Source organism: Sturnus vulgaris, chromosome 2 (assembly GCF_052056855.1).
Source record: "Sturnus vulgaris isolate bStuVul1 chromosome 2, bStuVul1.hap1, whole genome shotgun sequence".
Taxonomy (NCBI): domain Eukaryota; kingdom Metazoa; phylum Chordata; class Aves; order Passeriformes; family Sturnidae; genus Sturnus; species Sturnus vulgaris.
In genome coordinates this window covers 69,268,713-69,286,917 of record NC_142244.1, presented here as the reverse complement: position 1 = coordinate 69,286,917, position 18,205 = coordinate 69,268,713, and the positions used below count along the sequence as shown (strand labels likewise).

General features: G+C 34.4%; 1 protein-coding gene across 3 annotated transcripts in view; it reads right to left on the bottom strand.

Annotated features, from left to right (window-relative positions):
• The window catches only part of PIBF1 (progesterone immunomodulatory binding factor 1), a 110,468-nt gene that overhangs the window by 26,369 nt on the left and 65,894 nt on the right, over positions 1 to 18,205 (bottom strand). For all 3 annotated transcript variants that reach the window (XM_014870947.2, XM_088159747.1, XM_088159746.1), the window contains exons 11-15: positions 16,015 to 16,180; positions 12,631 to 12,781; positions 8,597 to 8,687; positions 5,194 to 5,296; positions 3,296 to 3,426 (exon numbers count right to left, since the gene is read on the bottom strand). In XM_014870947.2, coding sequence (XP_014726433.2) covers positions 3,296 to 3,426; positions 5,194 to 5,296; positions 8,597 to 8,687; positions 12,631 to 12,781; positions 16,015 to 16,180 — 642 coding nt within the window. The remainder of the gene's footprint in view (positions 1 to 3,295; positions 3,427 to 5,193; positions 5,297 to 8,596; positions 8,688 to 12,630; positions 12,782 to 16,014; positions 16,181 to 18,205) is intronic.

Sequence of the window (18,205 nt, the reverse complement as noted above, 5' to 3'; positions counted from 1 at the left end):
CAAATGCACATCCAGTACAATCAACAAATTTCTCAATAGAAATGGAAATACAAAGTGCTGCAGGTTGCTGCAAAACATTTATAGGTTGTAAGAAAGTACTGATTCATCATCTTGGGAAATTAGCTGGAACCAAATCGCCCCAGGAGTATGTTCTAAAAAGACTATTGGCCACGATCACTGCCAATACAGAAGGCAATTACGGATTAAGACTATAAAAGTAAATTCACTTGCAAATAAGTCCTTGCTGATCCCTCCACACGCAAGTTAAGTGGGAAGTGATAGAGAACACTGGCATCGATAACAGAGATGTGCCTGTTCTGCTTGAGGAATCCAGGATTTACATAATGCAGAACCATCCCTCTTGATGAGCAGATAAGAACACGAAAGAACAACCCTCCACCACTGAATCTGCACACTAAACAAGAAGGAAGGAAAATTATGATCAAGCATGGACTAGCTGTAAGCATAAATTAAATATTCAGTCTTGATTCTCAGGGTGCAGGCTTATCAATACTACATTAATTTGTCTCCAATCTGGTACTCAAATATGAGATAAAAAAAAATGTATCCAAAAAATCACTAGTGTTTTTGAAGGTCTGTCTGAAAACAAGAATTCAAGCACTCTTTTTCTTTTCACTGGTTCTTGTGAAATTGCTGTTTAGAAATAAAACTAATGCATGATTGTTTTAGAAAATAATGTACCTTGTGTAACTGTAGCACAAATTAAACCTCAGCTTTGAGGCTGCTGCAGAATTGTAGTATTAACTATTAATCATACGTAAGGGCTGAAAGAACAACTTCATTTTGAAATGGTTTTACAAATATCGACATTTTCCCTCAGTTCTGAGGTACAGCAGAACCAGGCTTCATAAACCATTTTAGTGTTTTCTGTAATACTTTTCTAATAGCACCAACATTATCTGCAGAATTTAAGGCTCTCCTTGAGGAGCACTAATTCTCTGAATTCATCCTCTCAAAAATATTCCATGCACAAACCAACAAAATGTTGTTTAATAAACTAAGAGGGATAGAAATACTGGGCTAAATCTTTTGATCCAGCAGTGCTTCACTTGGCATATATTTGGTAGGGATTACCATTAATTTACTTAAATCTTATTCTAATTCAGTTCTAGAATATCTGAGAGTAATCTAAAATCACCTAATGGATATTTTAATTTAAAACTGTCATCAGCAGATTCTAAAAGGTTATCCTCATGACAAAAATTTTCTTGAATGTAACAGTTCTCTGGTTAGAAATCTCTACCTCTAACCTACCTCTCACTTATGGGAAAGCAAAGGACCAACATTAACAATTGTATCCTAGATTACGATTTCTCATGCATGCCAGAGAATTCCAGTTAACAATTTAGGACCTTGGTTTTAAATGTGGAGATATGAATTGCAAAATTAGCAAGAACTACTAATATGCACCAAAAGCCCTAAGACATTAGGCTGTTCCCAAGAATTTCTCTAGCCTATGAAACTAGGAGAGAACTTGTGATAGTGGAGCAAAATCTATTTTCAATTCACAAGAAATACTGGAAACTACAGGAAAAAAAATCCTACCAAAATATTTGATGTGTAAAGTAAGAACTTTTTTTTGCTATAATTTTTTTGTCAGGCCACACTTTCATTTACAGAAACACAGACTAATGGTGAGCACACCCCAGTTCCCTACAGTGGAGTACTACTGGTATGTTTACAATGAATGCTCATACCGTGGGGCGAATCCTTTTTCTTTGTTAACCTGAGGCCGTTTAAGATGAAAAAAAATTCCTTTACAGTTAATGGAGAGTAATAGGCATCTCTAGGAAATAACTCACTCCACCCAAAATCTAAATTACTTTTTGGAGATGTTACTTCCTCCATGAACTACTAAGGAAAATTGACCTAAGTCTCTTAATTTAGGTACCTTAATTTGTAGGGTAAATTTAAGAAGAATATCTAAGCACACAGATTATTGGCAATGAGCCATTTAACTCAAGAAAATCAATGTTAATAACACATTTAAGTTCTTTTAAAGCATGAAGCATACACTTTCAGAAATGACCTCACCTATTTACTCCCTTTTTATCTTCCTTTTAAGAGACTTTTGGACCACATTGCGAATAATGAAACCATTCCATTATTATTACCATAATCTAAAAATTTGTGACCAATCCTTTCATACTTTTCACAATTGGAAAGTAAGACATTGTCTATAGAGAACACTGTGATTTTTTGTTTCCTGGAAAAATATAATTTATCTTTGAAGTGTTTCTTATAATGTAACAAGTCTAGGAAAATACTAAAACTCGTGATTCTGGAATTAAAAAAGACGTATTCTTACTAATTCAAAGTTAAGCCCAGTGAAAGATATCTCTTTTGAGGAAGTATGGATGAATATTTCATTTTATTTATAAACTTATTGATTCATATATAAATTTGTTTGAATAATAAGCATTTTTAGGTATTCCTCAAGGGATAGCAAATACTATCCTAAACCATCAAAACACTCTGAATAGATACATATGTAAGATGGTATGTAAGATTAAGTATTAGCTAAGGTGAAGCCTGTTTTTTTTAATTTTAATTGCTTCAGTAGATTAGTGGAAAACCCTGTATTTTTCATGTAATTGCTTCATAACAGAATCACAATAATGCCTCCTAATAGTTACTGTTCGCTTTTCCTAAACCAAGACACCACATAAACACCAAATACTTAAAATTCTAATTCTTCTGTAGAGCAGTGGGACTTGGCTATCAACTTCCTTGAAAATCAAGGGACATTGTTTTGTAGCAGCTTACCTGGGAATCAGATGTTAGGGAAATTGCTGGCAAGTTGATCCTGGGAAGCTGCTCAGCGGTCAGAGAGCTCTTGGATATAGCAGCACATCACAGAGTCTCCATCAGAGCATATATGCTCTAATGATGCCTGAAATACCCCATACTGGTGGGCTACTGTATTATTTTTCTCTGACGTTTTTTTCTTTATTTTTACTGTTGTTCAACTGGTGTGTCATTCTTTCCTTTGACTCTTCTAAACTCTCCTCTACTTCATGAGAGCTCTTCTCAACTCCAAACTCATTTTAAACCTACCACAGCTACTTTTTCAAGCCTAAAGTACCCTTTTCTGACATTGTGAGAGAAATAACAAGTGCTACAGTTCCAGCACGAAGACTGGAGTTGGTCAATGATGGAGTGTTAACATCTCAACTTTGTGGACAATAGCACATTTTTTTCTAATGATAAAAATATAAGTGATTTTACCTTCAGTTTAAGAAAAAGTAAAACAAGAATCAGTGATTTTAATTACCTGACATCTTTTTCAAGTTGTGCAATATGTTCTTTCTGTAGGCTTATTTGAGATTCTCTCTGTTGCACAGTTTCAATGAGGTATTTGTAAGGCTGTTGTGCTTGGTTCAACAAAGAATTTGCTCTGTCAAGCTGCAAAAAAAAGGGAGAACTACTATAAATTTTTTAACTTATAAAGCACAATTACTTGATTATTACTCAATTATTGTTGGATATTATTGATTTTTACCAATAACATATTAATATAAAATCCAAATCTGTTATTACACACACAAAAAAGGAAACACACCACCTTCAAACTGCTAACTGGTACATTATCTTCTCACTTTTCTGTTCTAATTGTATGCTATTTTCACTGCAATAATGATCCCTAATCTGCATTTTCAAGAGTTTTAATATAGCAGCTTCCATTGATTTAAAAAAATGAGTAGAGTAAATGCCTCTGCTTATGATCTTACCGACTTATTGTGGTCTTTTCCTCCCTCCTTTGAAAAGCTGAAAAGGTTGTAACACAAATACTGCACTTAAGTAGCAGTATTTGAGCCAAGTTTAAACCAAAGCTGACAAAGTAACTAGCATCAGCTTTTTATCCATGTTCTAGACTTCATTTAGATGACTGAACAGTCAGTCAAAAGGATAATAATGGGCTACCTAAGCATGCTATAGTCTACAGGATCGCTGGTTTGTTCTTAAATAAAAAAAAAATCAGATAGATAATAAAAATCAGAAAGATAATAGCTTGGAGTAAAAATTATGTAAAGACAGCAAAGAGAAGTTTTAGAACTTTACAGAAAAAAACCCAAGATTTAACTTTGTACTGGATAGTATTGTAATTTAAACTATACAATTACATGGTAAAAGATGGAAAATTTAATGGTAGGATACAAATGAGCTGAAGATGTTCCTGTGGAAAGTTGCAGGAATTTGAACTAAGGTCACTGATACTGAATCTTTCATCAGTGATCTAGAAGCCAGTATAAAATTACTGTGAGTAATGAATGTATTGAAGTGAAACACAGAAAAATTTAAGATAAAGAATAGTGATATGGAAAAATATCAAGCATAACAATGGATGCACCAACTTCCTAATGTCTTCCAAGTAAGAATCTGAGAGAATATGTTTTAGTTAAATAGAAATTACCATGATATACTAAGAATACATAACAAATTATAGTATTGGTTAAAAAATTCCCAAAGTTCCCTGCTCATGTATCTTTCACTGAAATAATCTATATAATCATCTATATACATATAAAATTTATAAAATTCATGTAATTTAAAAATATGCAGAAATTCAAGTATTTACATTCTGTACTTGGGTGTAGCAATTCCAATTTGTAATTACTGTGGCTTTAAAAATCAAACCGTTAACCACAGTGTATTCCTGAAACAGTAAGCCTACAAATTACATATGGTGGCAACATCTAATAGCAAACCTAGTTGTCCTTTCATTCCTATGAGAAAAATTAAAAGAGAATCTTAAAGATTTTTTTAAAAAATTAGTTTGCCCTAATTCTGGGACATTTCAAGCTGAGGTTTGTTAAATATCTTCAAAAGTGATTTAACAGAACAGCTGTGTAAGAAGTAGCAATGCATTCATTGAACCATTTAGTATCAAACAGAACGAACTAGCTTGGCTGGCTGTTTTTCTATTCAGAAATCAAAACGTTGTCTGTCTGGCTCACATTCTTGTTTAGCCTGTAAAGTAATCCTCCTTTCAATATTAGTTGCAAAACACAATATAAACTTCTTTGAAAACTTCTATCATGGAGTTTTGGTTAATTATGAGGCCATTTTTTAACATCAAATAGATAAAAAAACACTGTTTAGCAAATATTTTATGAACAGCTGTTCTGCAATGTTTCTACATATTTGAATTTTTGTGTAATAATGATTTACCTCTTGTGAAATCTGTGTTACTTGTTCCTTCTGATGTTCCAGATCTTTTACAAGCATCGAGTTTTGCTTTTCTAGCTGCAATAATCTTCTTGCCAAGTGAACACTGTGCCAATAAAAAGCAAGTTCAACTTGATTTTTTTCCAGAATAGGCAAAATAAGCTCTCACATTTATGCTTCAGGACTTGATTGCCTTAATTTTTTACCAATGCTTACATATTTTATATATATATTTTAAATATATACATATATTTTATATATATTAGCATATATAAACTACATAGTTAAACATGCTGCATGGTCAAAGTTAGAAAAACAGTTAAAATATTACAAAATTTAGCAGTATTAAAATACGAGTCCCATAGTCATGCTATTGTAATATTTTATACGAAGTCATTACCTATACAATTTGCCCAATACTATACAACTGTAGAAATACTGTCAAAATCCTTCATCTAATTATGATTATTTACTTTTTAACAACTTTATAGACTCACTTTAATTCTAACTTAAGTAATTATTTTAAAATGCTCATTAATATATGTTTTGCAGTAAAACACTGAAAAATGTAGTATTTTATCACTTTCAAAAGAGAGGCAAAATTGTTTTGTCTGACATTTAATATGTTAAAAAATTGTTATTTCCAATTTTGTTTCAAATAAACTGTTATGTAGTCACAGATTAACTTCGAAGAGAAAGGATTATTTGAGCTACTTAAACAACCTAGTTAAAAAATTAGATCCTCAACCTCTTGCAAGGCTCATTTCCAGAATCAAAGAGTTTATTATCCATTCAAGAGCACAGGTGCATAGGCAGCAATAGGAAGATTCATTATGCACTGCAGAGCCTACCAGCAGACATCTAACCTAGACTTCCAAACTCCTATGAATGACAGAATGGGCAAGGTTGGAAAGGACCACAGTGGTCATCTGGTCCAACCTCATGCATGTTGTGAAGGACTGTATCCAGGTGATTCCTGAGTAACTCCACAACCAGTTCCTGACTACGATACAGAATCTTTGAGAGGGCAAGTGGACTAACGCAGACTGACAGGGAGTGTATATTTACCCTGAAGCTCAGGCTTAAAGAGTGCGTAATCTAGATGAGTGTACAAAGTTTATATGAAAATTTGATCACTCATAACCTCTACCTCTTCCTCAGTAAAATGTAACAGACTTCTAGATTTGGCAGAAGTCTTAATAGTCTTCATCTGTATTATAAACATACTCTTTCAGGCACTAATCTCATCTAGTACAAAAGAGAAAGGAACCACTTTGACTAGTAGCTATCAGAGTGTAAGGGAAAACCTAGATACCTTCCCGTGGTAAATTTAGGAATGCAGCTCACTGTAATTTTCCCAGCTACAGCCATTCAGTGAACTTCGCCTGAATTTGAAAATATTTAAGGATAACACAGGTACATCTTTCAAATATACTTGTCAGCATGTTCTTTGACTAGTTTAAATTGAAAGCAAAGAGACAAAGGGACCAATGTGCAAAAACATCTTATGCTGGAAACATTTGATTCCAACTATACTAGAAAATTATGCAGTGCTCAAGAATGTGATAATTCCTTGTTAGTAAACCACCAAAGCCATCCTGGTAGTGTTCTACACTCTCTCATTAACACTCTCCAAGCAGCTTCTAGGCATAGCTGAGAAGTCAGCATAGGCAAGCAAATTATTGTCAATATGTTGTTCACATGTAGCTTAACCTACACTGAGAATTGTTTTACAGCAATGGGCTACTACACGCCATTTGCTCTTGATACTTCAGAGCATTCCCAGGCATGCTTAATTTAGTACTATGGGTGTACAATGCCTATGTCTGAAATAATGAAAGAGTTGTTTCTGCCAAGTGGGCACAGAAGTATAGACTCCACACTGCTTGAAAAGGTCGGTTTTGTACAAACTTTGAGAGACTGAAGTGCATGATGTGAACTTAAAAGAGTTCTTCATTTAAGATCCCATATGTCTGGGATTAAAGAGCAGGTAATGGACTCCAGAAAGAAGATCATTCACAGTTGTAATAGATTCTCTTTCCTTAAGCAATCCTAGAGAGCAGAAAATTTATCTGTGTTTCTTCAATGGTGCTAAACATAGAGGATAGTGTCAGAGTCTTTGCTTTTAAAATCTCTGGCAGCCAAAGGCATCACAAACATTATCTGCATGGCAATTTTCCTTGAATCAAAACAGCAGGTAAACCATACACAGTATTTTATGGCCTTTTAAATCTTTTTAATTCTAAAAGAAAAAGAAAGTCTATTAATTCTACAGCACTATTATGAAGGATTAAGTCAGTTTATTAGTCAACTCCTTTTGGAACAAAAGTGGAGTGTATGAGTCATTTCAATAGAGCTGCTTCTAAGTTCAGAAAGTATCTTCCAAGCATATCTGAAATTCTGGATTGATCATCAGATATAGCATTCAAAGGAAATTTAACAGAGTTTTTATATATGTAAATAATCTAAACTGAATCTAATAAGGTGAGGAAAAAGAAGGATCGAAGTGGAAACTTAGAAGGATCCCCAACCTATTGAGAAAAGAGGAAAAAACTGAAGCTTTAGGAAATGGTGCTATAGAAGTCTCAACAGTTTTCTAAATCAGATGTGCAACAGGGTTTTGGAGGTTTTTTGCACACTTCTGACCTTCCAGGGATGGTTAATCCACCACCTTCCTGGGCAGCCTATTCCAATGCTTGACAACCACTTCTGTGAAGAAACTGTACAAACTGAACCTCTCCTGGCAAGCCTGATGTCATTTCCTCTTACCCCTTTGTTAGCTTCATGGGAGAAGTGAGTCACAGCCATAACACACAGGCTCACAATGAGCCATTCAAATGTCACTATTATTTCTTAAAGACAATGCATATTATAAATTTATTAGTTCAAAATGACTATGATCAAGAGGTATGTTTTTCACCTATGCATCATTTTAGTCTATTGATCGTTTTCAAATTGGCCAAACCAGAGCAAACTAGAAGAAGTGCAAATGGAATCACATCCTGTATCAATGAAGGTAAAATAGTGATCTGAACCATTATCCTTCTTAATATCCTCTCAGATATGTTTTTATTACTATTAAACACAATGATTTTTAAGGGCATTAATAATGCATATCCTAACTAAACAATGTAGCTAAGCTGTTTTTACAGCTGCTTGGTTTTATACAATTATAATTAATCTTTATGAAAGTCAATGAGCAGAGATTTTGAAACGACCTAGAAAAATATGTATATGCTCATTCATATGCATCAACCATATTAACAGGTCCTAGTCCTCAATCTATTCCTGTATACTTAAATCATTAAAAAACCTCTTTATGTTAATCAAACTGGCTGGATTCTAAGATGTTACAATGCATTTAGTTTCTTTGAACACATAAATTCAAGAGATACTTTCTCTTTACCTTTGCTTTAGTCGTCTTTTGGCTGTTGTAGGAACATTAGCGCCATATCCATATGAGAAGAGAACCCTTTCAGCTTCAACTTCATCTTCCACTGCAAAAAATTGCAGAAAGGTGCTGTTGAAGAACAGTGCCAGAACTTATAAACTTCTAAGCAATTCTATTTACAACTCAACATACAAAAACATTTTTCTAGAAGCAAAATTTTCATTTGGTGCAACCTTCTTAACTTGAGTGGAACAGTTTTTTTCACCATTAGAATTACATTTAGTGACACACTTTAATTGCTTACAACACTTTTTATTTTTACGATTAACATAAGACTTATGCAATATGAAAGTAAAGGAAAATAGTTCAATTGCCTTGAATATTCATACTGTTGGTGTGGTCACAAAACACATACTACTTGTATAAGTTTAATTCAGCAGTAGAAGGTTAGGTTGCTTAAGTTTTTATTCTAAAGAATTAATTTTCTGTGCATATATGAGGAAGTAGAGGAAGATAAAATTAGGGAGTGTTTAGGGTGATGGGAGATAACCAAGTCCATGGGACCAGAAGGGTTAGTGGGAGACATCTGATGTTGCTGAGGTAACGGATGTCACAGTGAGGCTGCTCACTATGGTTTTTGAAAGGATGTGGTGATCAGAAATTTCACCATACTTGATGCAAACAAATGCCATGCATTTCTTCAGAGAAGGGTAAAAAAGAGATTATTATGTATATGCAAAATAGAAATATTAAAAATAATCTCTGCCTCCATAGGTGATTGAGTTCTGAAAATGCATTTCTAAGGGTTTATAACGATTATAATTGCTTTGAAAAGAAATCCCAATAGCAGCAAGATTAAAATATATATGTTCATATTTCAAGTTCTGAAATTCAGGTTTCCTCTCTCCTGTAAGATGAAGTGGGTCAGAAAAAAAAAAAAAGAAAGAAAAAGAACAAGTGTATGTGTGAAATAGGCAGAGAAAGGGGGACAGAGAGGAGGGGTAAAGGGGGACAATGAGAAAAATGGGAGCGGCAGGGGTGTGAGAGAAGGACAGAGAACAAGTAAACACCAGCCCAGGCACCACACAAAAGCTTTGATGAATCAAACAGTTGGGAACTGGAGAAACAAATATAGGAAATTATGTGAGTCCTATCTGACTCATCATTCTTAATGCCCAAGTGCCTCAAAATCAGAAATACCTTCATTTCTCAACAACTTGCAAAATGAGAAACTTCTGTTCTCACTTGTCTAATACCCTTGTAATGCTATTTTAAACAATGATCCTTAAAACATATTTAGAAAGAGAAAAGCCTCTAGAAGAGCATCTGTGGTAAGTCACATATCTAGTTACATTAAAAACAATATAGAAATTTCAGTAATTATGACAGAAAAAGTTTACTAATGTGGCACTACAAAGACACTAGCACTTCAGAGCTGTCTTAAATATTACAGGCAATTCTTCAGTGCTGTAAACACCTCTGGTTCAGAAAAACATAAAGAATAATTTAACCTGCCACTGTTAATACCGTTCTTTTTGGTTACGTATTCAGTGCTGCATGTCTCAGAAAAACATCAGTAATATCCTGGCCTGTAAATTCAGATCTGTTTGTAGTGTCCAGTAAATGTCACATCATGAAGTCAAACACAAAATTTAAGATGTTGTAGGTACCAAAAAATATTCTGTATCAGTGTGTACTTCTCTTCTCTTACAACATTCTAGGCCCTTCACCTGACTTTGTGTTGTGAAATATACATTTTACAAGCTAGGGGATACTTATTAATAACAGTTTCCTATGCTACTCAGCAAGGACGTGCTGTTGTAAGGACACAGATAGGTTCAGTCTTTTTCTAAGAAAGATACTAACCAATGGAAACAAGAAAAATCAAACAACTAGTCTACAACAAAAAAATATCCTAATGTGAAGACCATACCCTGAAAAGTAAGAATAGACAAATGTCAAGGAAATTTACTACAGTTAACCTCTTAGTCACTGTAAGAAGTGGCTAGATAAATTCTTGATAGCTTGCTGAATAGGCTGTTTCATGTCATTTCAATATTAATAAAGTGAGGCGTAACGATCAGGGAGTAACAGTAAAAAGTAAAAACTCAGTGATCTCCTCCACATGCATATTTTCCAAAGGAAAAAATAAAAACTTTACATATATATATAAGATTCAACAAAAGCCATCTCACAATAAATACACAGTTTATTAGAAAGTCCAGAAAACCCAACTCACACTGGCATCTCCAAATACTGTAAACAGCAGAGGCCTCATGACTCAGGATGAAGAAAAGCATTATACGCTATTTAAATATAAAGAGGTGACCACAGGAATGAAAATTAATCCTTATTATCACTAAATTGTGTAGAAAACCCTAACTGTCTTCCACACAATGCTTCAGTCTAAATTATATTCCCTGATAGACAGACTGAAGTATTTCCATAACACATTCTATTTGAAAAATAGTTGTATTTCCTTTCAGTTATTTTTCTACCTTTAGCTCTTTATGACATATAACTTATATGTTATATAATTTTGAGACACAGGAGGAAGTATATCTGTCTCCTCCTTCAAAGTGGTTTTTTTTGATACTTTTTTCCTTCTGTTTTCCCTAAGATACTAGACATAACTAGTATTAATCTTAACTTTCTATATAAAATACAGTGAAAAAGAAAGTTCATTATTAAGTAGAAATCATACTGAAATATTATTAAGCTATAACTTTCTTTCTCCAAGGAAATCAGAAAATAAAGTCATTATATTTTAAAAGAACAATTCACTTGGAAACTTTCCTTTCTTTAGCATTCTGTAGCATAGAATGTACACTGTAATTAAAATAGATATTTAAGAAGAGGTTAAGAATAATCTGGTGAAAAACTTTACTGCTGTCCCAAGATGTGTAAGAAAATGTAAACCAGTGTAAACAAAATCCACTGTTCTTAACCCTACCTTCTCCTTGGAGAAAATGAGGGTGAGGTCCAAAAATTCTGTGTAAATACATAAACACTCCTTAGGCAAGTTTCTATATATACACACTTCAAAAAACCTGTTACTGACTAAAACAGAAGCATGTATACAGCAAACATGCTTACGGTCAGACTGGAACTGTTGGGTAGTCAGGCCATTCTAAGTACAGGCTGCAGTGCCCAAAATCAATAAAGCATGTGCAAGATACCCTAACATCACTGCATCTTGGTAATGCACACTTTGCTAGACATCACTCTTTATATATAAAGCTTATGCAATAATCTTCTATACAGAATATAAATTCTGAGTATTGTTTGAAGGAGTTAAGGAGAAAAGGAGAAGAGGACAGTTAAATTAGTCTGAAATTTTAGAATGTCCTATTCTGTTTACGCACTGGCTAGAAGATTTCAAGATTAGAGTCAGAGTTTCAAATTAGATATTAACTGCTTTATGGATTGATTTAGGCTGAGAACCAAATGAAGAGAGATTTTACACAAATTTTGCTGTGTTTGGGAACATTTTAATTTTTGTGAACGTGAGAAAAAATTTCGAGAGTAATCAGGTATGAATTTAATCCATGGTTTAGTAGTTGGAACAGATTGAGCTGCCACAAGAAACTATTAATGTCTAATTATTATTAATTCAACAGAAGGAAGAGTTTTTTCCTCCTTCCAATTTGTAAAAAAAATTCACATTAATCACTGTACTGAAATATAAAACCTGTATTTGCCTGCAAACAAACAGGGCTTTCTGACATTTAAAATGTACTTAAATAATAGAATACTCCTAAAGACTGTATCTAATTATAATGGATAATTAGAATAAGGAAAAGAGAAATGACTGAATACTGAGATGATTTTCAATGAGCACAAACTTAGACATATGGATGTTTGATACACATTCACAGGTACACTTAGAAACCTGCCATTACTATTTTCTATCAAAATAATTAGTGCCTTTTACTTGTCAGGCACAATGAAGAATGACAGGCACTGTGGTACTTTCCAAGCGTCACAAGAAAAAAAATATTGTAATGCCAGAAACATCTACAGATAAAACAACTTGTGACAGAACTTACTTTCTGCTGTCTGCAGTATTATCTCATCAAGCTCTTTTTCAAGTTTTTCATAAGTATCTAGTCTTGCTTGAAACTCAGAATTCTGTGTTTGAAGCTCAATAATGCGGGTTTCACTAGAAGACTGAAGACTATAAAATTCCTTTGTAAGCACCTGTGAGAATGAATAATGGAAAGATCAGGGATTTAGCATTACAGTGATTTTTGAAAGAGGCAAAATATACTACATGTAAAATGTGCACCAGTATGATATTTGATGTAAGTTTTGCACAGCAAAGATTAAAATACTTTAAAAAGCAGTTATTCTTTCAATAATATTATCTTGCACAGATTAAACTCTCAGATCTTAGGCCTATCTGCTGGTGCCTTAGTAATTCTAAGCAGCTGTCTGAAAAAGCTACAAGAATTTTAAAGGAAACTTAGGAAAAGCCAGGTAACAACTAAATTCACACACAGCAGTCAAGACAGTGTAAATGTAATAATTTTTGTTGCTTTAACTGGATTCTGATTTCAGTCATCAGTGTACAAAGATTCCTTTGCAGAATGTAAATATAAAAATTTGCCATTAAAGCTATACCAGTCTTCTTACTTACTTATCAATAAAAGGTAATATGCCACCAACATTCAAGAATTATGTAAATATTTAATCCACTAAACTTAAAGAAAAAAATCTTCATATTCAAAAGTAAAAGCTATGAAGGCTTGTATAATAATTTAAGTTTGATAAAGTGCTTGATAATATGAAACAACATTGACCAAATAAATACACACCAAACTGAGTAAGAAAATCCTTGGTATGAAAAGTAGCAATCTACATACTTTGCAGAAAAAATCCCACCAAAACGTGTAAAGTAATAACAAAAGGGTACTGCTGTTAAATTTCATACTAAGTAAAAATCACATTCAGAATGACAATATAGATTTGGAGATACAGAAATGTATGCACAGTGTGCAGAGCACTAGGGTCACTGTCGAAACCACGAAAAAATGCACAATGCTTAAAGAAACAAACCACTTGAATATGAAAAGTTCAGTCTACTGTCACAGAAGAAATAAATGTGTACGTTAAAACTGGGCAACATATAAAACATCTGTTTCCTAGTTTAGCAGAAGAAACTACTCTATGCCCTAAATAAAAGCAAGAGTCCAGAAAGCTGTAGCTGAGCCACAAGATACCAATGACTACACTATTAATAAAGACCAATGTCCTGTAATGATAAGGAAAAAACCTTAGTACATTAATGCTATATGTAAGAAAAAAATTTAAACCCCCAGGAATTCAGTCAAAAGGAATAAAATTAAAAGCTTCAGACATCAAATATTTAAATTCTGCAAGAATATTTCTTAATGAAAGAGCACTTCAGTGCATATTTCTTATTGAAAGAATTTAAAAGTGTCTCTCTAAAGAGAAAAAGAAGTGCCAAGTGTTAGTAGAATTGAGTGCCAAATATTTGAGTTATTGTCAGATCAAAAACTTTCCACCAAGAAAATGAAAATATAACTCAAATCGAACTACATTCTCCAAGTTTAGACATGTCTGTGCAATTAAAAATCTATTTAGCAACCTCTAAGTTTAGCAAATGTGGCACTCCCAGTGCTTGTGACCACAACTAACCTCATCAGCCAGGATCTGAATGTCCCAATACAGAAAAAACAAGAAATTACAGTCTATCTGAAGCTCTCTAATTCTGTTTCCACTCTATAGTTCCTTTTCATAAACAACTAAGGCAGGTCCAGCACTAGAAATGAGGGGACCTGAAGACTGGCATCCTTCCCCCAAAAAACAATGGTTGCCATAGATATCACTTTCTTCTGTCCTGTCCAGTTTGTAGCCTGACATTCGTTTGAAACATACACTACTGATCTCATTTAAATTTCATAAATAGGACTCTCTGATATGTTTTTGGGACTAACTTTGGACAGGTGAAGAAATTTTGTTTTCAATTAAGTTTTATCTGTGGAATGCTCACATTTCCAAGATTAAAATAAGTGAACAGGATAGGATATGTATGCTTGAAAGACAATAAATTCTAAGCTTGTAGAGATAAACGGGCCCGAAGTGGTTAAAGCCCACACAAACAAGTGCATTGGCTGCAGGTGCCCAGGCTGTGTCCTTCAGCCAAGGGGGCTGCACCTCAAGGAAACTGTATTTAATAAAACTAAAAATGCTGCATGGCAGTGAGGAATGAGGGAAAAAAAGAGAAAGAGTCATGGTGCTGACACTGAGGTGAGAGAAGGAGGGGAGGAGGTGCTCCAGCTGCCAGAGCAGAGATCCCCTCTGCAGCCCATGGAAGGTTGCCCGTTTGCAGACCATGGAAGACCACACCAAAGCACACGTCCACACTGGAGAGGGCCCCATGCTGGAGCAGGTGGACATCCCCAGAAGGCACTGCAACCTGTGGAGAGCCCAACTAGGAGAATTTCCCCTGAAGGAAGCAGCAGGACATGTAGGATCCACACTGAAGCAGGATAAAAAAGTGTGAGGAGGAAACACCATCAGAGAGGAGCTGTTATGGGCTGACTTGAACCCTAGACTAGAACCCCTATTTCCCATTCCTCCCTGCAGTGTTCTGGAAAGGGGAGGTACAAGTCAAAAATGAAGGAGGGAAATTAAAATAAAAGAGAACAGTGTGGGGAAAGATGTTTTACTTTTTGTCTGTTTCTCACCATCCAACCTACATCAATGGGTATTAGGTGAAATTAGTTTTCCCCAGGTCAAATCTGTTTTGCCCATGATGGTAATTGGCAAGTGATCTCCCTATCTTTATATCAACCCATGCTCTTTATAAGCTTATTTACCTCACCTCCATCCTCTTCAGGAGGAGGAACAAGTGACTGGGTGGGTGTCTAGCACCCCACCAAGGTAACTCATCATGCTAGGACTAGCAAGGTTAGGTCTTTTTCAGTGCTGTATACATCATGCTCACCTTGACTTTTTTAGCTGTAAAAAACGTATTCCAGATTTGTGTATCAATAAAAAGTATTTTATTATGTAACAATGCTATTACAGATTCTTATTGCAAGTAATGATACTGAATTCACTGTACTTGTTTTGGTGAAACTGTCTTCTCTCCCTTCAATTCTCGCACAGACTGACATAAGCAGCTTTGTGACACAAGCAGATAAACATACCCCACATCAATGAGGTAGTCTTTGACATCTTCTCATGAGAGATTGTTTTTCTTTTTCCTCTCCCTGTGGTCTTGTGTTCCATTAAACTGACCCAACGTACTAAACTTTGTCATTAGACCTTGCTTGTGCAGAATTTGGCGAAGATACTAATTCAGCCATGCCATGTTGTTACTTTTCCCCCAAGCTTTTCCACTTTACATTCTAACTGAAAACAACTATGTAATGCCCTGTAAAGTGTCTCTTTATATAACATACCTCCAGCTTTCTCTGGTATTTTTCACATTCCATTTGGCACTGTGAAAGATTCTTAGCTGTTTCTTGTTGCATGAGTTGAACATGTTCTGTTTCAAAGGACTTTAACTTACTTTGGTGAAGAAGTTCAGCTACTTTGCTTTCTGTGCCAAGCTGCATTTGTCTATACCTAAAAGAAAAATTAAAAAATAAGTTTAGATGATTCAAAAATAAGCAAAATTGGAATATATCCTAGTTCTGTTCATTACAAGTATAAATTTCAAAAATTAATACTGTATTTTGAAGACCTTAATAGGTATTAGTATGGTTATCTATGTAACTATTGTAACCTGTATTTGAAATGTCACTAGGAAAATTTAATATTATAATGACAATAGAACACAGGAGGTAAAAAACTCTGTCAATGGCTTTTCTGAATATGTTGTTAATGCAGAATCAAATGACAATGACCTTACAGTAGACCTTATTTTCCTTAAAGTGTTAGATCAATGTGAATCTCCTTCTTGGTACACAAATGTATGCACTGAAGTCTCTTATTGGAGAGATATTAATGAAATGTTGTTCTCTCTCTTCACCATCATGTGTTTACATGTGATAGGGAGAAGTGGCATTAGACATCAGTGATATCAATGGTGCACTCTTTTGAGATATCATGGGTATCAGCTACAATGCTTTTTTCCATACCCAAAGATATAAAGTCAGACCACACCGGTGTAATAGTTTCCACAGTCACTCAGAATCACAGATCCTTCTCAAGAAGCAGAAATGAAGTATAATTTTAAGAAAATCACTATAATGTAGTTATAAGTGTCAAATAATTTTCCACTTAGAAGTGGACTTCATCTCTTTTATTAATTCATTCTACTTAACAGGCAATCTCAAAAATGAGGTGTAAAAAAGTTTGCTGATGGAATACTACAATATTAGATGGTTGAAAATTTAGGTGATGTGAAGAACAGGAGAAAATCTAATGAATCTTAGCATTAAATAACGTATGAAATTCAAACGAGATATATGCAATGTAAATCACAGGTTTTAAAAATGATCCTGATCATATACATAAAATGATGAACTCCTAGCTGACTGTTTTCATTTGTAAGTGAGATCTTGGGATTTACTATACTTGATAAAACCATTAAAACTTTGGTTCCGTTTTAACTAATGGTCAAAATAAACATTTTGGAAATTACTGTGGAAGAAATAAATAACAAAGAACTCACTGTGTCACTTTGCAATTCCATGTTGTTACCTGCATTACTGAACGCTGACAACCATTCTAGTACCTCACCTCACAAGGAACAGAACTGTCAGACCATCAGAGAAGGGTAGGAAGGGTTACCTCTGACATCCAGTAACACCACGCTATCACACAATTGCACTGTGTGGACTAAATCACTTAAGCAAGCTAGGACTCTACAGCTTGGAAAAGAGATGGTATAATGAAAAGCAAAAAATAAGGGGCCTGTCACATAGTAAGAATGGAGAATGGAGAATGGAGAATGGAGAATGGAATCAACTGTATTTTCCAACAGATGAATGAGATGTCATCTAATGATGCCAATGAGAACAAATATAAATCGCTCTTCATGCATGAAAGCTGTGGAATTCCTTACCATAAGATGCTGTGAATGCTAAAAATTAACACTTATTTGAGAAAATACTGAACAATTTGCAGCAGAGAGGTCCTTTGAGAACCATTAAATACAAGATGGTACTTCTCACACTGAAGCCACTTCACAACAAATTGCTGGATTGTCAGATAAGTCTTCACTCTAACCCAGCATGGCTGTTTGTGCTAGCTGTCATCTGTCAAATAATAGTTGCTACACAATTCCACCCTATTTAGCACCTAATCCTTAGGTGGGATAGAGAGTGTTTAACAAAAACAAGGGGATTACTTCAAATATTTTCCCTGAGGATTTCAGATGTAGGAATGTTTTTAAGGCACAAAGAGAGAGCAATTTTCACTGGAATTAATTTGAACAGAACAAACAGGTATCTTTACAGTGTCCCTGATAATCACTCTGTAGAAGTCCATCTATGCATGAATACGATTGTTTCCTCACCGCATGAGCAGAGCTTGGAAGTTCTGCTTACTGAGCTTACGAAAAACTTTTCTTTTAAAAACAATTTTTTAAAAATAGTATGACATCTGTTCTCAAACAGAGTTACTGCACTCAAGCTGCTAAATGCC